At 33.6% G+C, this 19,738-nt stretch overlaps 1 protein-coding gene across 10 annotated transcripts in view; it reads right to left on the bottom strand.

Annotated features, from left to right (window-relative positions):
- LOC126839239 (collagen alpha chain CG42342) overlaps positions 1-13,018 on the bottom strand; it is a 76,592-nt gene extending 63,574 nt beyond the window's left edge. For all 10 annotated transcript variants that reach the window (XM_050574417.1, XM_050574418.1, XM_050574413.1 and 7 more), the window contains exon 1: positions 12,406-13,018. In XM_050574417.1, the coding sequence (XP_050430374.1) occupies positions 12,406-12,658 (253 nt within the window). In that variant the 5' untranslated portion in view covers positions 12,659-13,018. The remainder of the gene's footprint in view (positions 1-12,405) is intronic.
- Between the last annotated feature and the right edge of the window lie 6,720 nt (positions 13,019-19,738).

The following is a 19,738-nucleotide window of genomic DNA, read 5'->3' on the forward strand; positions in this document are numbered from 1 at the left end:
ACAGACAATTTAATAATTTTGTATCGGTTGACCGCAACTAAAACGTTTAAATTAATTGCTGAGTTAAAATGTATTGAACTTAATGGTTCGAAATGGAAAAAAATATATTCATATAGATCAAAATATAACCATGGCTTAGCAAAATGTGTCGTGTAATAAAATAAAACCCCCTATGTCCTTACAACAGAAACAATGAAATAAAAATAGAGTTGGTGACTCGTATGGAGTGTGGGCAAGATTGACAGAGAAATTGAAAAATGAGCGTATCGAGTGAAGTAATTTAAGTCACGAAAAAGACTAATAGCCACAAGTCAACGACACGTCGAAAGACGAATAGGGTAGAAAAGTAAAGGTGACGAGTACAACACTCTATCGAGTATATATACCGAGTGTAATGTAAGGTGACAAAGGAAAACTGTATGTATAATTTTAGAGGGGAGACCGAGTGGTGTAAGCCCTAAACGGAATAAATGAAGTAGCAGAGAAACAACGCGACGATGGTGTTAATGATTGATGATATAATAATATCGTTGTCACGGAGCGTTCTTTCAATTACAAAATATTTAATTATCGTTAAGTGTTATAGTGGTTAATTCACTCTCGGTGACGTTTGGTACGTATTGTAGTTCAATAAAAATGATTTTTTACTAACCGAAAATTAATATAACCATTTGAATGCATTGTCAGATATTAAGAGATAGAGTCTAGCCGCTAGTGAAGTATATAGTTGTTGTACTTCGATTTATGTTCATAACACAGAAAATACTGCAATATTCTGTTTCAGTGCACTATAAATGTGCAGTACTTAGTGAAATTAAAATATACCTACATAAATTGGACGCCATCAGACGAACAACCAACAACGCTCACACAAAAACAAAGCATTTCTGTTTTAAAACACACTGAACAACTAATAGAAATCCGTCGCTTTTGATATATTTTTTTTAAAAATAAAACTAAAAAACGCAATCAAATTTCCATAATAAACAAAATAAGAATGTTACACAAAAAATGTTGTTTCTTAAGGTTAGGTATGTGCTTCTGTGTGCGTCGCCTCACATTTGGTTTTATTTCCCGCAAAATTCCAATAAAAATCATTAAAATTCACACCTAATCAATCATCAAACGATTATTAGGTATAATATTATATTATTATTTTAAACAAAAGCCAGTCGAGTTCTATCAGAGAGTCATGTTTTCAGGTATTATTATAACTGAAAATGATAAAATCACTTTCAAATTAACACTTTGATGTGAAACTGTAGATGGTAAAATATAAATATTTATAAAAACCTTGTATTGACAATAACGTGCATAAAATTGTATTTTGAGTATTATTGTGGATACGATTAGGGTTGATCGTCGGTCTACAATGTGTTGTCATTGTTACGTCTTCTAGGGGAAAACAATTTAATTTTTAATGTTTATCGATAGTGCTATGTCTAAATAATGTTCCATACAAATTTGGAACTAATTGGACCGTTTTAAAAAAAATTATAGAGTGTCGTAATTTTAAGATGAAAAAATATGAGCTATATAAATTGTTGGTACAATAAAGTATCTTCCGACTTGTAGACTGATATAGACTTACTACATAAAGAAATCGGTTCAGCGACTTAAAATATATCGTGGGTCTAGACACAAAAATAAATACAAATACCAACACATAATGATAAAAATAATACCTTCTCAACTCCGCATCGAAGCTAAAACGTTTATGTTTATTTATGTTTGTGTACTATAAACTGCGGATTATGTCAGTATAATCTTATTTTTTAACCCAAGCGCTGGTTATAATAACTTGTTTCCTTAAAGAGTAATGTTGGCAATAATATTTAATATTAAACAAAATACCTGGTATTATAAATCATAATAGTGGTGTACAAAACTGTTGATATCAACTAAATATGCAGAAACTGCAAAACATTAACTCAAGAGAATCCAAAATAATAAATATTTATTTTTTCAACAAATCAGAAGTGATAGGTATATAATTTCAACAATAATAATAATGATAATACTGTATTGTTGGGGCAATAACGAGAGGTTTTCGCCCGAGTGACTTAAAACTAACTGAGAAATTAATATCCAATTGTTTTGCAAAGGGGGCAATCACAATCGAAAGTTTGGCTTCAGCACGTATCAAAAATTACAGAAGATAATGAAAGAGCGAGAGGAGCTGTTGAATAATTTGTACATGGCAACGGTCCTTTGGTTATTTGATAGCACACACTTTATAGTTAATCTCGTGTGTGAATTCAGGATATTCGGCATGCAAACATCAAACGATGGTGCACACATTAAACTCAGCTATCAGTTAATAGTATTGTATTCACAGTTGGTTTCCAGGGCAAATTTAGTCGAATTACGTAATCAAACGGATTCCAGACGACTCACAGTTTTATTTAAAAATGTAAAAAATTAATAAAAGAAGAATAATATAAACATAAGTAATTTGAAATTTAAACTTCCAACCGGATGGCTTTAATTAATTTTTTTCGTTGACTTTTCATTAATTTTATAATAAAATCAATGACTGTACTTTATATATCGTTTATCATAAAAATCACAGACTTTTCGATTGATAAACTTAAACTACGTGTTTCCATGGTCCTATCGAGCAGACTTTTTTTTTTATTGAAAAAATATTCTTAAAAAATCTTTTAACGGATTTCAGATGAACATAAAAACGTTATAATAATTATCGTTAGTCGCATCATAAATATTCAGCGAGAGACCGAAAAACCGCAAATGACGTAACAAACAATTTAAGAATTTACTCCGTTTGCTTCCGGACAAATGGTAACCTGATTGTCAAAAACATTTCAAGGATTTCGTTCATGCTGCCAGAGGATGATCGCGCCGATGGTCTCGCCATTTTCTGAACACTGAAACATCTTGACCGTATGCGGTATCTGTGTGGTAATTCGATATAGGTGCGAACAAACTATTAAAATGTGCGACAAACCGGTTCGCAACGACATGTGCGGTATATTAGAAATATAATAGTTTTGTTACGCTACAATGATAAGCATAATCGTTTTAATACTTAAATATATTCACGTCATTATTATAAACGATGCAATTTTTACCGTCGAATCATTTACATATTACATATTTAAACGTTAAGAAAAATTACTATGTACTGTCATAACATTATTTTTTTAACTAAGCAGCAAATGTATTCCGCTAGTGCCAGCCGCCATGCCCATGACTACCACACAGTTAACAATTTGATAAATTAAAAAAAAAAAAATAATAATGTAAAACCAAATTTACATACAACCCAAATAATTTTCAATTTCATTGACAACGAAGGGGGTTTAAGTCCCCGAAACCCTGCTTTAGTTTCTCATGTGACTGTGAACGTTATGCACAGGCGGTAGGACGTCCGTTTTATCATACCTGAGTATATTTCGTTATAAGCCGTAAATAGACACAACCTACAGAACCCACCCACCGATTATTGACCTAAATTTGTTGGAGTATACCTGAGATTACATTATGTTGTACAGATTATACGTGTGTGCCACAAGGAACCAAAATAATTTTCTCTAGAATCCTCCGTCGCATTGCATTCAACTCAAGCGTAAAATTAAAATCGAGGACTACCACCGGCTTAGCGGTTACACTACCGATTAAAACGCCGCCCATACAAACACAAACCTTTAAATACTTTTAGCCTACCACGTACGTTTACATGGTCACGGTAAAATCCATCATCAATGTTGTTTAAACATCCCGGGTTTTCGACCAGATTACAATTCAAATTATGACCGAAAGAGTGAACTTTCATCACAGATGGCGGCAATCCTCTTCACTGTGAATTCATATAATATTTTGAAATTTAATTTTCGAGCAATCTACGTGACGGGGGTTGGGATTAACTGAATTATATGTAAAATAAAATAAAAAGGTTTTTCATTTAAAATACATAACAAAAGATGCATTATAAAATATTTTAAAATCATGTTATTTTAAACAAATTGATACTGAATACATATTATGGTCGTTGTTATTATATTTATTTTTATGCACAAGATGTTTTTGTTACCCGTTTCCTTGTTGTTACACCGTTCCTCTTTGATACACCTCAAATAGTACATGCTACATTAAATTTAATATTTTATTATTTTATGAATGTCTGTGAAGATACATTAGATTATTTTAGCCAGTTGCTGAACTTTTGGTGACGTTAAGACAATCGGGTGGTATTATGTCGTCATCTTAAGAAAGACAATTTATAATATTATACATTTCTACCGTCTCACAATCTATTAAAACATTAATTACATGACACGGTTTAGCATAAAGGTTCCCGCACACAAATTGTTTAAATTAAGAGTCAGCTAAGATGACATGAGTAAGTTTACAAAACTTAATAGTATCCAAAAATTAACCCACATAGAAAACATATGCATGGCATCAAATTAAAATAGATTAAAATATTTTATAAAGGAGTATATTTTTATTGTGCCATTATACTGATTTGTGTAATAGATATTATTAATAGATAATTGTTCGACTATTTGTATTTGATAACATATATATAGCAAAGACTGCAATTTAAAGTGTCATAACTTATGGATACTTGCAGTATCATTTGTTATTCAAATAGTTATACTAAAGTATTTAATGGTCATTTATACAACACTATTTTTGGTCTTAAATATACTGTTAAAAAAAAATTCTTCCTCAATGGGAAAGATATTGGATTATGAACATGTCTTTTGGAAAATCGTCACAAAACAAATTTGTCGCACATTTTTGATAGACCCCTAGCCAAAAGACATGCCTATGACAAAAACCAATTATGGTTACTGCAATATAAAATTAATAAAAATGCGCCTTTGAGTTATAGTTTATAAGTGTAGTGTGGACATCAATTGACAGGCTAATTTAGCACGTGATTCGCTGGTTTAGACATAATTTATTACATTTTTCTGGCTACAAGACAAATCATATAATGCGGTAACATTTTTTATTTTAGTTTTTTACAACTTCTTTAAAATAGTTGTACGAGGTGTACAGAAAAAATGTATAGGTAGTAATAATGAATAAAAATGGACTTAGAAAACCATAAAGAGTATTGACAGGATGACGGGTGGCATGTCACCGCAGGAACAGGAGCCGAGGGATTTCCGAACCCAGTAATATACCCGTGAACGTCGCACGAGTTCTTTTGTGTGCGGTCCACAGTTATTTTACCCTCTCTAAGTTACACCCCACGCTTTCTCCAGATCATGGTAATAAATCAACAAGGAACGCAGGCTGAAGGAAAGACTGAACTGCGAAATCCAACAGAGTCTCAAAATGAAATACTTATTAATAATAATAATAATAATCATAAAAGTCACTTTGAAGAGTGATGACGACCTTCTGTTTTTATTAAATACAAGTTTTTCCATAGCAAAAGCATCACTAGTATACTACCATATGTTATATCGGCGTAGGCGTGAAGAAAACCTTATAACCGAAATCTGTCCATGACTTATCATCCCCCTCGTGAGTGGTAGTGATTTTGAAAATCTAATTTCGACTCGTCGAAAGACAATCCCTTGTCGCTTGCACTCAAAAATAGCCGCCAGACGTTAGGCGGTAGTATATATTATCACGGTTATAGTGTTATGGTGTTAATGTGCATGTACGGTAGGTGTTGTTTGCTAGGAACACAGACAGAGCCGGTGAGGGAGGGCACGGTTGATAGATATTGGCGGTTCGTTTCCGGACGATTTACAATGACTGATGCAAGCTTTTCACCAGAACTGCGCGGTCTTTGGATTTTTTCGAATATAAATAAGACGAGTACCTCGTTTTAAAAGATTTTCTACTACAAGTCATCTAAAATTACATTATTCGAACCGTGTACAGTACACGGCTATACTCCATAGTCCTATATTCAAATTACGCATACTAAACCGTCGTTCTCTCACATGCGGACTGGATGGGAGCCAATCGCGTGTGCGGCGTGCTTTGCATTCTTATGTCCGCGTTTCGTGCAATTAACCAGTCAGACGATAAATTCACCCGCTGATGGCCGACAACCGAATTAAAACGAATCGGCTATTATTCCATGGCACCGTCGTAGTACAACTCTCGTTATATAACACATAGCGACCATAGAACAACGTCTAGAATTCAATCGACGCAATTCCGGTTCAAAGTTGTCGGTCGTTTATGAACGTCGTTACTATTAATACTAGTATAATTTGAAGCGAAAAAAAAGCCGCGCGCGTACCCGTTCGTAAAGGTTTTTGTGTATATAAATGGCGACCGGCCATTATTGTTCGTTTTACAGTTGTGAATCATCATGCTTTAAGTACTGTACAATTTAAGTATTTCTTTACTTTTTTTTTTATCTCTTAATTGATTTTTTTTAGTATAATATCGCATACGCGACACTTACTTTTTTTGCGGAATCAATTTGTATAATCTTGTAAATTATTATACTACAATATTACGCCCTATACTTACTGCGACTACCACCGAACATTACAATAATAACATTACTGCCGCCGGGACGGTCCGGGCGACAAACCATGGGAACGGATGGGAGATTTGTGTGAACCGTATCCCGGATACAGGTAATCAAAGCCACAATTGGAATTTCTATATGTATTGCTCCTGTACGCGCAATCCTCCTCCTACTACTATCGTCTGGTTTATATGTACATTTAGACAACGTGTAACTGGAGAAGACCGGTTGCGTGCGAATGTAACATAGAAGCTATTATATATTAGTATCGTACGTGCGCGAGTCCAAAGCCCTTAAAGCTATTAATTTTCGTCCAATTTCAGCCGCAGTCCCTATCTAGTTCCGGGCAACCGCGAACGATCAGTGATTTTTTTTAAACGACAATTCCCAAATGGTCGTCAGTGAGTGCAGATAAAGGGAGAATAAAATCATCAAACCCACTGCAGTTAACAATCATCGTTGATTGTACCGAAACCAAAGAGGGGCGCCGGCTCGGGCATCAAACGACGTAATGGTAGGTATACCGACAAATATTTGTTCAAGATTATCAAAAAAATAAATCGAATCAAAATCAAAAAATAAAATTTAATTTATATCTTTTATAGTTTATATAGAACGGCGAGTAAGTTTTTAAACGTTCTCGTACCAATAAATTGAGTTAACCAGCTGCCACGTTTTTCTTATTGAAAAAGCAATAGAAATATTTCCTCTTCATACATACACACGCGAGACCGTGTAAAAAGCGAAAAACTTTCACTTGAGAGGTACGTTTGGCAATTTCTCTGAAAAGCACAAAGTCGTCATTTTTTAAATTCATTTCCTTTTCATAAAACGAAAATGGGCTCGTAATACAACCACGCGTTGTAAAAGCTTGTGGGGGGCGGAAGGAAAATAAACCTAAATTTTTACACCGCTCTCGTAAAAACTTCCTCAAGTGCTTTTCCAAATTCCATCATCGACGTGGAGTATGTTACATTATAATATATTCGAGATAAAAAAAAACCTTTTTTAACGTACAACCGTATACATATCCACACATGATATGTCACAACCTTTTGGTGGCTTCTTAGGCTTTTTGCCAATTTATCAATCAACACAACAGTTTATTAGAACATGCAAGATCAGACAACATAAGAAACACCGTTTTTCACTTTAACCTTCTAACGCCGGTTACAGTGTTATAACACAACACTAACAACTAACAATGGGTGGAAAATAATATAACAATAATAATCAAGATGCTGCTCGAGGCGTCATAGAATATGAAAATAAGAAATAAAATACATATAGTTACAAAGTCGTCACCTATACTATAGTTGTGTATGTCCAATAAAATGCCAAAGACCATGTTGTAGTGTAGGTACTAAAGACGATTTACAGTAAATCGGCCAGCATTCCAAGACTTACTGTAGCGTACCTAACGTATCCATTTTCTAACAACCGCTCTACTAATAAAATCAATAACGACTACTGGCTAGTATTCTTTGTTGTTACATGTGTATATGCGTTCGAAAGGGTTTTTAATTATTTTGCACATTGCATACAATTTGCTAGTAGGATGACTCGAAACGGACCAATTATGTGTCCCTTAACGGATATTTAACTCGGTTTTTCCGGTTACGAAGCCAGAGCGCACGTATTTTAGTTTACAACACGTTTATTGAAGATCTGTCGATACAATACTAACTATTTATGAATAGAAATTACTTGTAAAACTGGCCGTATAAATACATTTATACAAATTTAAAATTCACCAATACAATATCATCGTACTCGAGGTCCTAAAACAATATGATAATGCTTAAACAAATCCAATCTTCAGGCTTTGTCATAAATTAATATTTTAATTAGAGTGTCATCCGTTATTCAGTAAAATGGATTGGCGTTATTTCCCATTAACGTCCGAGCAAATGCAAAGTAAACAACACGCTACAGTAAATTAATTAAATTAACTTTACTCCTGAAAAACTACCTGCTACTAATCAGGTACGACATCGAGCAATTAGTAGAACAATATAGTAGTGAGTTGTATAAATACTAATACGCAACAAGATAAGTTTTAGTCAGGGAAAATTATTCAACGACGTTCTAGGGCAAACTCCTGGAAAACCGATATTTTGATCGTGGATCTATTATTAAGAGGGCGTCGCACCGGTGATTTTCAGTGTTAAAAATATGTTTTCGCCAACTGAAAATAACTCGCTTAATCTTGGTTTAGGTGTAAAAGTACTCATTATAGAATTAAAAGAAAACCATATTCCGGAGAGCAAGACGACGGTGTGTTTTTTTTTTAAAAAATCATTTTTTGAAAAGTTACAGTCATTTAAAAATGTTAAAATAGTCGTTATTTCTAAACTATGTATCGAGCGTGTTAAACTTGGAATAATAAAAAAACGCACCGTCTTGCCCTCCGGAATATTGTTCTCTTTTAATTTTATAATGGAAACTTTTACTCGAAAACCAAAATTAAGCTAAGAGTTATTTTAAGTCTGCTTAAACATGTAGAAATGAAAAAACATTTTAAAATAATTTTCAAGGATAGTAATGATAGTCCAAAAAATAAATTAACTACCAAAATAGAGTCCTAGTTATTGAGCTAATAATGACACATCACAGTTTAGCCTTTAAATTAAGATTTTGTAAAAAAAATGCTTATGACTTTTATACTTTCTCAAGCGACGGTTCCTTATAGCGAATTCGTTAGGATACCTTCTCCTAAGAGTCAAGATAGAGCAGCGATGAACCCTACTACATGGGCTATACTTGAGACGCTTCTGATATCTTTAGTATCTGTTCAATCGGGGTAGAAAATGTGGGCAAGACAACACGGTCTTAAATATAGAAAATTTCTTTGTGCAATTTGATAAATTACAATAGTAACATTTTTCTTTCTTCTATACCGTGGTCCGTGCGTTTAATCCAAGAGAATGTTCTGTAACGCTTAAGCTGTTTAAAAACATCCCGTTATAAAAACTAACCCGATTTCTATTGTACACATTTAAACGTTTATAATATCTACTTCGACGCTCCTTGTAATCCGATTAAAAACCATTACACGATACACGACGACCGTTTGTATACTCACACACAACGACGCTCTTCTTCACTAACGACTACCCGCATAGTGTTTTATTTTGCAATCATTAAAGGTTTATGAGTAAGAAACATCTAATTAGGTATGAATTTGACGTCATACCAGAAGAAAAAGTTGTCTTGATCTTTCTCGGCGATATACCGTATGCGTTGAATAATTGATAAGAGATGTTTGAAAATTGTTCACATGGCATAAAATGAAACAAATTACTTTGAACTGTAAACCCAATATACTTGACGTAAGTATAGGTTAATTAGTATGTACATATTCGTTTTGTACGTAAATGCAAATCCTAACCCTGCGGATTAGGTAAGGTTACAAACACGCAACGCAACTACTTATTTATATTATTTGATATGTTTTTTAATACAGTGTTTTATCATTTATCGTGTGTTCAAAACGATTATTTTCCCAATAAACTTGTCAAAATCAGAATATATGAATTTTAGCATATTATAGTAGCTTATAGACTGTAGAGTAATTTTCATATAGACAAACAATAATAATCACAGAGGCGTATTGTACGCCACGGAGACAATAGCCCGAGGTTTCATACAGCAATTTGCCACTGGAATTAATAAACACAAGAGTCGATTGTTAGTTTACATTGTAAATTATTTTATTTCAATTTCCGAGACTTGAAACACAGTTAAAAAACATGTGAAATCTCAGGCCCCGAGGCAAACATAATGAAAAATAAAAAAAACCTTGCAGAAGCGGGGGGTATTATAATATTTCCTTGTCGTGCAAACCATAACAAATAATATTGATAACGTGGTGGAGTAAAAACAAGACATCAATGCGATATAACGTTAACGTTCTAGTTCGAGTTTTGGCGAAAACAGTTTGGATTTCCGGCAGAGTCACACATGGTTATTTTATATGCCAAAGGTACCAGATGCCGCCGCCAATTCTATGCGTCTATTGTCAGACATCACAAGGGCGAGTGCGGTTGTATACGCATAATATTATACTATTATAAACGCGGATAGGTGTGTAACGATGGGGTGGGACGGCAATGAATAAAAAAATAAAAGGAGAGGAGTGCACACATCCACAGAGCACATAGTGTTTGACAACAAACAACCGTACACACATAACGTATTAACGAGGGAGGCGCGTGTGATCGAACACGAGTGAGGCGTTTTGTCGTGGACCGGTTTGCAATATTGGTTTTTCAGAGTGTATCATAAAGTATTATTACTGTGCGGGTCGAGTTTATATAAAATAAAAAAAACGTGCCTACTATATTGTACACAACGTTATTATGTTTGTATGACAATATGAAAAAAAACCGGGGGCCGAGTTGTTGCCGTGTCTTTCACGGGCCATAAACCTTAGGCCGACGCAAGGGTCGATCATTAATCAAAATACTGAACCCGAGGGTATTTGCCAAAATCCTATTGGAGACTTTTTACCGATTTGCATCCCGTATATTATTACACGTATCGAACCGCGTGCGATCTTCCACCGAAAAATCACCCTTTTTTTTGGCGGCCAACCAATAACCAACTCCGTCCAACGATTATATACGATTCACACCCAAAGCTCAGTCGTCAATATCCAACGGTCCCGAGAAATAGCCAGTACCTATCACGGCCAACATATATAAATACTGAACGAGATTACTTCGCTAACCGTGTAAATATTTCAAGCCAGCATCCTATATTTTGTTAAGTCCGACAAGAAGGTCGCGGCGACGCAGTGATTGACTTTTTGCTAAGACAGAAGACCATTGCTACAACCTTTATGTAGAAAACTAGAAAAAGGTTTTAGTGAATTGCCATAGGATTGTTAATGTTTGCACAGTACACGGTATAAACATAATATTGACTAGAAATTTCTGATAATGATCAGAATTGTTTCGGTTCCAGTTTACAATTTTAATCGAATAAGAAACAGACGAGCGTATTAAGAATGGAAAAAGTACCTTTGTCGGATAAGGAACGAACGGAATCGATTGTTTTCGATCTAACCACACTAAATGTCGGTGTACACAGATGAGTGATGAGTTACATCCTTAATCTATAGTTTTTGTTTATCCAAATCCGTAGCCTGTACAAACGTTCTTGTGTTTGTTGTCATTAACCATAACAAGTGATTATGACAATATTATTGTAGTCAAGTCGAAATACGGCTTAACCTACTCTTCTACGCACGCTTTGAGTGTTAACTCGAAAGACACAGACTCGATTTATCTTCAAACGTCTGTGGAAATGGTTTGTGTAATATATTACAATATTATTATTATAGTATATCACACTGAAGCGGTGGCGGTTTCTCCACGCCGGACGACCTTATTATTAAATTTCAACGGGACTGGCACATTAATCTCCAACTCCTCCCCGAGATCATTATTGCTCGCTGGTGTAATAAGACTACGGTGTTGTCTTATTATAATAACATATATTTAAAAAATGTATATTCGAAGGAAATATCAAGTAAGTAATTTTCGTTTGTTTACCTCGGCCGACACTGTGGACATTCGAGGAGGAAACTTTTCACGCGTTAACTACATACAAAACTTACAAAACTAATGTCGTCGATAATTGAGAACCGACCGAACAACGTCATTTGTAGCTACTGACTATTTGTCTATATTCGATTAATAGTTAAAACGCGATTGTCATTGCACCGGGATCTGGGAAACGCGACTGTCTAAACCTCGATTCTGCCCTCGCTGAGCATATATTATATTATATTATGCTATTACTTATAATACCACAGTTACCATTTACTGCGGTCACTACAGTCAGTCGACAATTCAAGGTTACAGCGCATTCCAATAGCTCGTTAAAATGGATTATTATCGTTATGTATAGGTGGCTGAGCTTACCGGGAGGGCACAAACATTGTCCGGACGTCGCGTCCCGCTTGCTTCTTAGCGGCTGTGATGCCATTTGGTATTCGACCAGCTGCTTCTGCATGCCGGCCACTATAGTCTCCAGCGTGGTCACACGGTGCTCCAGCGAGGTGTGCGCGTGCCATGCGTATACCGCGACCGTCAGGCATAGAACCCCGGCCGCGGCCCAACGGCCCACCGACGTCCGTGATCGGCCAAGCCGTTCGCCCGTATCCTCTGCCGCCATCGAGTCACAAACCTGATCCTTAAGTGATCTGTTGCAGAAAATCTCCGCGGTATCCGATCGTCTGCACTCGTTCAAACATCACACGAATAAAAAAAACCCAAACTAAAAATTTGACGATTAAAAAAAAACTCCGGTAATAATAGTTTTTACAATAAAATTAAAATTAAAAAATCGTCGTAGAAAAAAACTCCGTCAAAAAAGATTTTTTTTTTTTTTCGTAAAAACGATCGGAAAATATTAAAATTAAAGAAAGAAAAACTACACAAGAAATTCGAAACGACTGACGGAACACACGACGTCGATGACCGGCGCAAAGCAGTTAACGCTGACGATACGGCGTGCGAGTACTGACTGAGAGTAGTGACGGGGACGGCTTGGTCGGATGCCGCGCGGCCGACGACGGTCCTGTTTGTTACGATGGGCGGGAGGACGGGGACGAGGGATGGTAGCGCTCGACGCGATGCCGCCCGACCGCAAGAAGAATATTGTATATTTTTAAGGGGGAACTGTTATGTGGTACGCGAGGGGTGGGCCTTCGAGTAATGTTTACCTTGTTCAGAGCCACGCACACACATGCGAGAATAGTATAACGTCTTAATAACGGTGCCTCGCACACGAATCCCTCCGGGCCGTTTTCGGAGAGTGAAATTGGAATTGGGAAGAATACGTATGTTTGTACACGACCTCCTCAGTCCTCGTTCGGCACTCGAAGCGACAGGCGTGCAAAAGAAATCAGTAGCTATTCAACGAAAAGTTTTCTTGGACGACGTTTCGGCCCGGTCGTTAGCAGTATTATTTCTCAATCCAATTATCCCCCATACATTCAAGTATTCAACGGACGCGCTATGGCCGTGGAGTCCTTGCAAAGTTTGTACGGGGAGGGTGAGGGCAAACAACAACAGATATGCGATTCCCTCGATACTAGTCGAAACTGACTGTTAACACCCATCGAACGATGACCGTATTTTACTAGAAAAAAAATGCATATTGAACTAAATGTTAGCGCCAAAGTGGTATCTAGCCAGTAGCCGCAATTCATTGTCACGTGTATTTAGTAATATATTGAATAAGAACTCCATTGTAGGTACCTATTTGTTAAGAAAAACACAAGTTTTGATAAATGTACTGATGTTTCTTTCCAGCTCAAATAAACATAATAGCCTTTATGAAACATACGAAATAATTGGCTGGAGTTTCGTTTTGTTCTGTCCCCACAGTTCTTATTTCATCGTAACAAATCTAAAATAAGACTTCTCGTTGAAGCACAATTAATTCGAATACACGTTTTATAACTCCGGTGAATTACTATGCGACTATATAAAATTTGTTCCGACTTATTGAAAATTACAAACGCTATCTGAACATAATGCTTACATTTAATATCGGTGACTTCCTCAGAGAACTAACATAATCGACTACTAAGGACTAAGTCCAACAATATAGCAATACAATTAATTGATTTTTGTCTATGATATAATTTTTAAAAAAAATTTTAAGCTGTTCTGTCAAATTGACAAGTTACTACTAAAACCTAGAAAAAACTCGAGAAACACTTGTGATTATATTACATAACAATAATTAAATAATACATTTTTTTAAGAAAACCTTAGTCACAAAAAGTAATGCACTTTAACGTATACGCAAGTTCGGTAGCAATGCTACTATAAGTGCTCACAGACTGAACTTATATCAGTTAAGGTTTTTTTTAAGAATTTTATAATAAAATAATAATAAGTATACAATTTGTAATCTTACTTATACTAAAAACAAAAATATGTGACAATGCGTTTTCAAAATATTATAATATATTCTCATCAAAATTTGTAAAAAAGTATAAATATAATTAAAACATACTACTATACCTTATACTTTTATTTCGGTTGCCATTCGATCAAATAAAAAACGTTTCAGTTTAGTTATTGAAAGGTTTTTGTTGACATTACATTAGTTTAATTGGAAACATTTTATGATTTTGAAAATATAAAATTCATAACACATTAACGATACAATTATTATAATTAAAAAACACAATCTAATAAAAATATAGTGAGGCGTAAGCTTAAGACTGTGGTTCTTTAGGTGTATACATAATGCATAGAATGAAACAGGTATCTTAGACGCCGCGACGTTCGGCTGGGGGAGGAGTTTATTATCGGATCAGGCCTCATAATATAATAATTTTATTCACTATGGTTGTCAGCTTTCTTTGATTTATTAACTTTAAAATACATAAATATAATTAATTCAATTCAATGAAGATAAGTAGATAAAATAATCTCATTTCAGAATACAGATTAAATTATGAAAGATATTCTATGAATGTTCATAAGAACAATAAAAGAAGATATAAAATAAAATATTAACAACAAAATCTACAAAATTATTATTATTATTATAACCTTTTAAATGTTATAATATTTATATTTCATAAATATTAATAGCAAAAACTAATATGAACAACCCGTACTTTGCATGCCAGAAACTAAATTATACATAATACATTTGAATTTTGATAAAAGGAAGCATTGTAAACTACCAAAACTAACAACTTGTTTTGATTATAAACGATTTATCATTATTCATTAATTTACTGTCAAACACTGTGTTTAACTGACCTAAAATTTAATAATTTGTTTCTAAAATAAATAAATTAACTTAGGCTACAACTGTGAACTTTTGTAGGTTCGACGTTTCTTATTGTGATCTGACAATACCTATCTAATGAATTTGCATCAAATATTATAATGAAGTCTAATAATATTGTACATGTTTTGTGTACTACCAACAAAATATATATATTATTAGTTTTATATTAAAATTATAAAACTGAATATTATCATTTTAATTCACAATGTGCTAAAATGTAAGTTGAACTGTTAAGTTCAACATTTATAAATATCGTTATTTTGAAACTGGTTTCTTTTACTCGTGTACTTGTTTACACGAAATGTAATTGATTACGATCACGGATTGCGGTTAATCTCTTAACGACGACATAAGTCTTGTGAGCTGACAACCAGTCGTGTCTATACAACATTGTCGCTACAGGTGATCCATTACCACTGTGATCATATTATGTATATTAAGTTACACATGGCACATTTGGGCGTTCGTGTTTGGAAAAATAAATATTGAGTAAATACATAATATAACTGACCTTTAATAGTTTAATATGTACTTTCTATTTAGGGAAACAACATATTTTCTTTAAAAATATATATATATATATATACGTACATTGTAATTCAATTTGAAACTAATCGACCTCTCCCCTGAATCAGCATCCGTGTTGAAAGCGCGACGATGGTTTTACAATTGTAGAACTCTTTATCTTGTTATCAGTTTCCCTCACACCCACCAATGTTGTATTTTTTTTTTTACTATCCAATATCCACGTTTAATATATAATTAATTTTCTTTGGGTTGTCGTTCTATGATAAATAAAGGATGTTTATTTTATACGTATGGCATGTATCACTTTATAATAAAAAACATGCACTTCGTTAAATTATTTTGCTATTGAAACATGGTAATAGGCGCCAATCACACAAGTAGCTATTTCTATCAGACAGCGCTATAGGTGTGCCCACGTCAAAAGTAACATAAAACGTTTTATTTTTAAAAACAATTTCAGCACGAAAACAATGTACTTCTATAGTTGATATATTACATTGGCTGTCTAAAATAGTTTAAATAATGTATGTAAGACCATCACTGCCCTCTCATAGAGGGGAGGTTCCCTGGCGCCTTATATTGACTACCATTAAGAATTATTAAATCTATTTTTTAAAAGAAAAATAGAACAATGAGTTATATTAAGCTTTTACTTTAAAGGAAATATATTTATAGCTGTATCATTAATGTAATTATAGGACTTATATGTAATTTTTAATTTTTGAGAAATGTTTGGATAATGAGATTGTGTAAGTAGAAGTTGGACGGGCTGTGACACAAGTATATTATGATTGTATAATAGAGATATGAAATAGCTACCCTAATATTTCGAAAGCTGAACTTGAACTGACCGCTCTGACGGATATAAGTGCTATAGAGGTTTATATAATATAATCGTAGTAGGTAGTTGGCTTGTAATTTGTATACTGCTATTGCTTAATTGATTATCTACGAATAATATTTTTTCACTTCCGATTCTATGAGAAGCGTGTTTCTACTAGATAACGTAAATAAAAATAAATATGAACAAAATAATTTATGAATATTGTTTACAACCCATCAATATCAATATTTTGTAAAGAAACACATATTTTCTTAAGGGGCCCAGCTAAACAAAAATATTTTTATCAAGGGTGATAATTGTAACATCCCGTGTAGTAAATTAAAAATCATTATATAAATGTTTATAACAACAATTGTTTTCCTGTTGTCACTCCAAACATAGTAGATTAGCGTACATATTTGCCTCAATTGAGTTACACTAAAAAATCTGTAATACCTGTAACAGTATTTAATAATTTTTAGCAAGTTGTATGGTTAGTTATTAACTCAATCTTACTTTATTAAAAAAAAATAAAAAATTTCAGAATTTATACCTTACATAAAAAAAGTTTGATGGCTGGTGTTGGTATTGTTGGTGTTCGCGGTAAATAATAAAAATGAAAATTGAATTACAAGAATATTACAGAATAGTTAAAAAGATTCAAGTAGATTTATATAATCCTAGTTTATTAGTAGGTAATATAATTCTTTATACAATTTGTCGTCTCTAATGAATAATTAGTTTTTTCTAAACCTTTGAAGCAAATTGTATTTTTACAAAAGGGTGCTGTAGAAACATGCTGATGAATGAATGAATTGATTACTAAGATGTATTGGTAAACCGTAAACAAATGATCATGTCATTTTTATAATCACCAAAACCTATAAATGAGTATGAGTTATAAGTATTTATAATCAATGGTATAATTTTTAAGTTGCAATTTAAAATTGTCGATTGTTCCTATACAAAAATTAAATCTAAACATACATTTAAATTACTTATTTTTTTTTTACAATTAGAAAAACTATGTATTATCTAACACATCACTTTTTACAGTTTAAGAAAATTGGCCACAAAATTCGACGGTATAAAAAAATTATTTTCGCCTTGTTTTGTTTAATGGTATGCAACACGATGTGCATAAATGCAAATACAACACGTAATCGTATTTTTTATTCGTTCAGCATTCGTTTACTTAAACATTAAAATGATTTGTTGATAGCTGTTAACAACGGGTCGGCTGCGCTGAGATACTTTAGAATTAGTAAACAATTCTAAAAGACTTAAAATTGCGAGTTGGTGAAAATTAACATGCATTTATAACTCATAAGAACACCGGACGCGTTTTTTCTTTAATTTTTCATTGTCATAGTTTACGTTGAAGTCGCATTGTAATTTATTGTTAAGAACGTAATACCTGAAAAAAAAACCCAACTCCTACAACGGTACAACTCTAATCACAATAAATACATTTTTGAAGAAATGTCTAACTAAAAAACTATAAAATCCTTATTCAGTTATTCCTACGCTGCGTGTTCAACCGATATTAATAGGTCCACTATTTAAATTGAAAAAATTAGTAATAATATAGTATTCTTATAGTACATAATGTTTAAGCCATTTTTAATTATCGTTAATAAATATATTATTAATTGTTGACGGAAATCAAACGCAAATGCTTTATACTACATAATACAAATAACAATAACAATAATAATAATAATTCCCAAACTGTTGTACACAACATCAATTTATTGTGTTTGTACTGCATACCATGTATGATTAATAATATGCTAATAAACATAATTTAGATTACGCCTGAACCGAGACCGTTTGAACCAATGACCGGATTAATAACTGAATTTTTTATCGTAGAATAACGATAAATGTAAAATTATGTTCACCTACATACAAAGTATACTTTTATTATTATTATTCATTAATAATTTGTATTTATTGTTTTATTATTCTATTTTTATATTAAATAACTATAAATCAGTAATTATTTTGTTTGAGACTTTGGTTTGTCGAATCGCGGACTATACAGCTTTTAAAACTTCAATGTAACCTCACCGAATAGTACAAAATAACACACAATTAATAATATTTATGTCCAATTTGTTTATTTTCTACTAAAAAAACGTTATTAAACTTTGCCACTATATTGGCATTTTTATCAAAATTAACTTTTAAGTGTAGGTACAACAAAATTACTTATTACGGGGCCACGTTGTTTAATAAAAAGAAGTTGAGTGGAATCAGTTTACCTGCACCGGCCGGTAAGCCGTGTGTTTGTACAACATCGGCACTAATATTATCTACCTATTTGTCGTTTATTCGAGTAGTATAGTCAAAATGTTTACACATTAAAGGCAAACGACTAGTATAATAAAATAAAATAAAGTTTACGAAATGTGAAAGAACAACCGCATATATTAGATGGCCGGTGAAAGTTTAAGTGTGGTCGCGGGACTAACGGTTTTAAAAGTAATAGCCGTTGACAAATTGCCAAAAGTTTGGAAAGTCTAAGGTTTTTCTGGTAGTAAGCGAACGCGTTTCTCGTGTAATATACTGTCGGAACAGTGAATTGTCGGCCAACTGCTACCGGAGTGGGACCAGCTATAAACTTGTAAACATAAACCATATTTCCCATGAGCGCCGATGCAGCTGGTAATTTGACACGGTTCTCTCTCCAAGTTTAATTTATATAATATCTCAAACACGCATTGTTCAACCATTTCGTACGACCGGTATTCAATTAAACGTCCACCCCGCGCACACCCAAATATTATAACAGAAGCATTTTCTTAGATATTTTTTTCACTTCTTCTTTACAACGAGCCCATTAAAAAATACAATTTAACGCGTTCCGGACGCTCTCATCATCGACATCCAGATCCCAGCAGCTCGTACGGTAAACACCCCACAACGACTAAATTATCGGATAAGCCCGTAAATTACACTTATGTACAATATTATTGTACTGCAAGCGGTCTCACGCGTTTTTTTTTGTCTCGCTTCCGATCGAGACCTGCTGCTTTTTTGGTCGGACCTCAGTCGTTTAGATTGGGAAATAAAAATAG

This window comes from Adelges cooleyi, unplaced genomic scaffold (assembly GCF_023614345.1).
Source record: "Adelges cooleyi isolate 19-005CV unplaced genomic scaffold, UGA_ACOO_1.1 ACOO_flye_CR_arks_rails_tigmint_CR_PRNA_30, whole genome shotgun sequence".
Classification (NCBI taxonomy): Eukaryota; Metazoa; Arthropoda; class Insecta; order Hemiptera; family Adelgidae; genus Adelges; species Adelges cooleyi.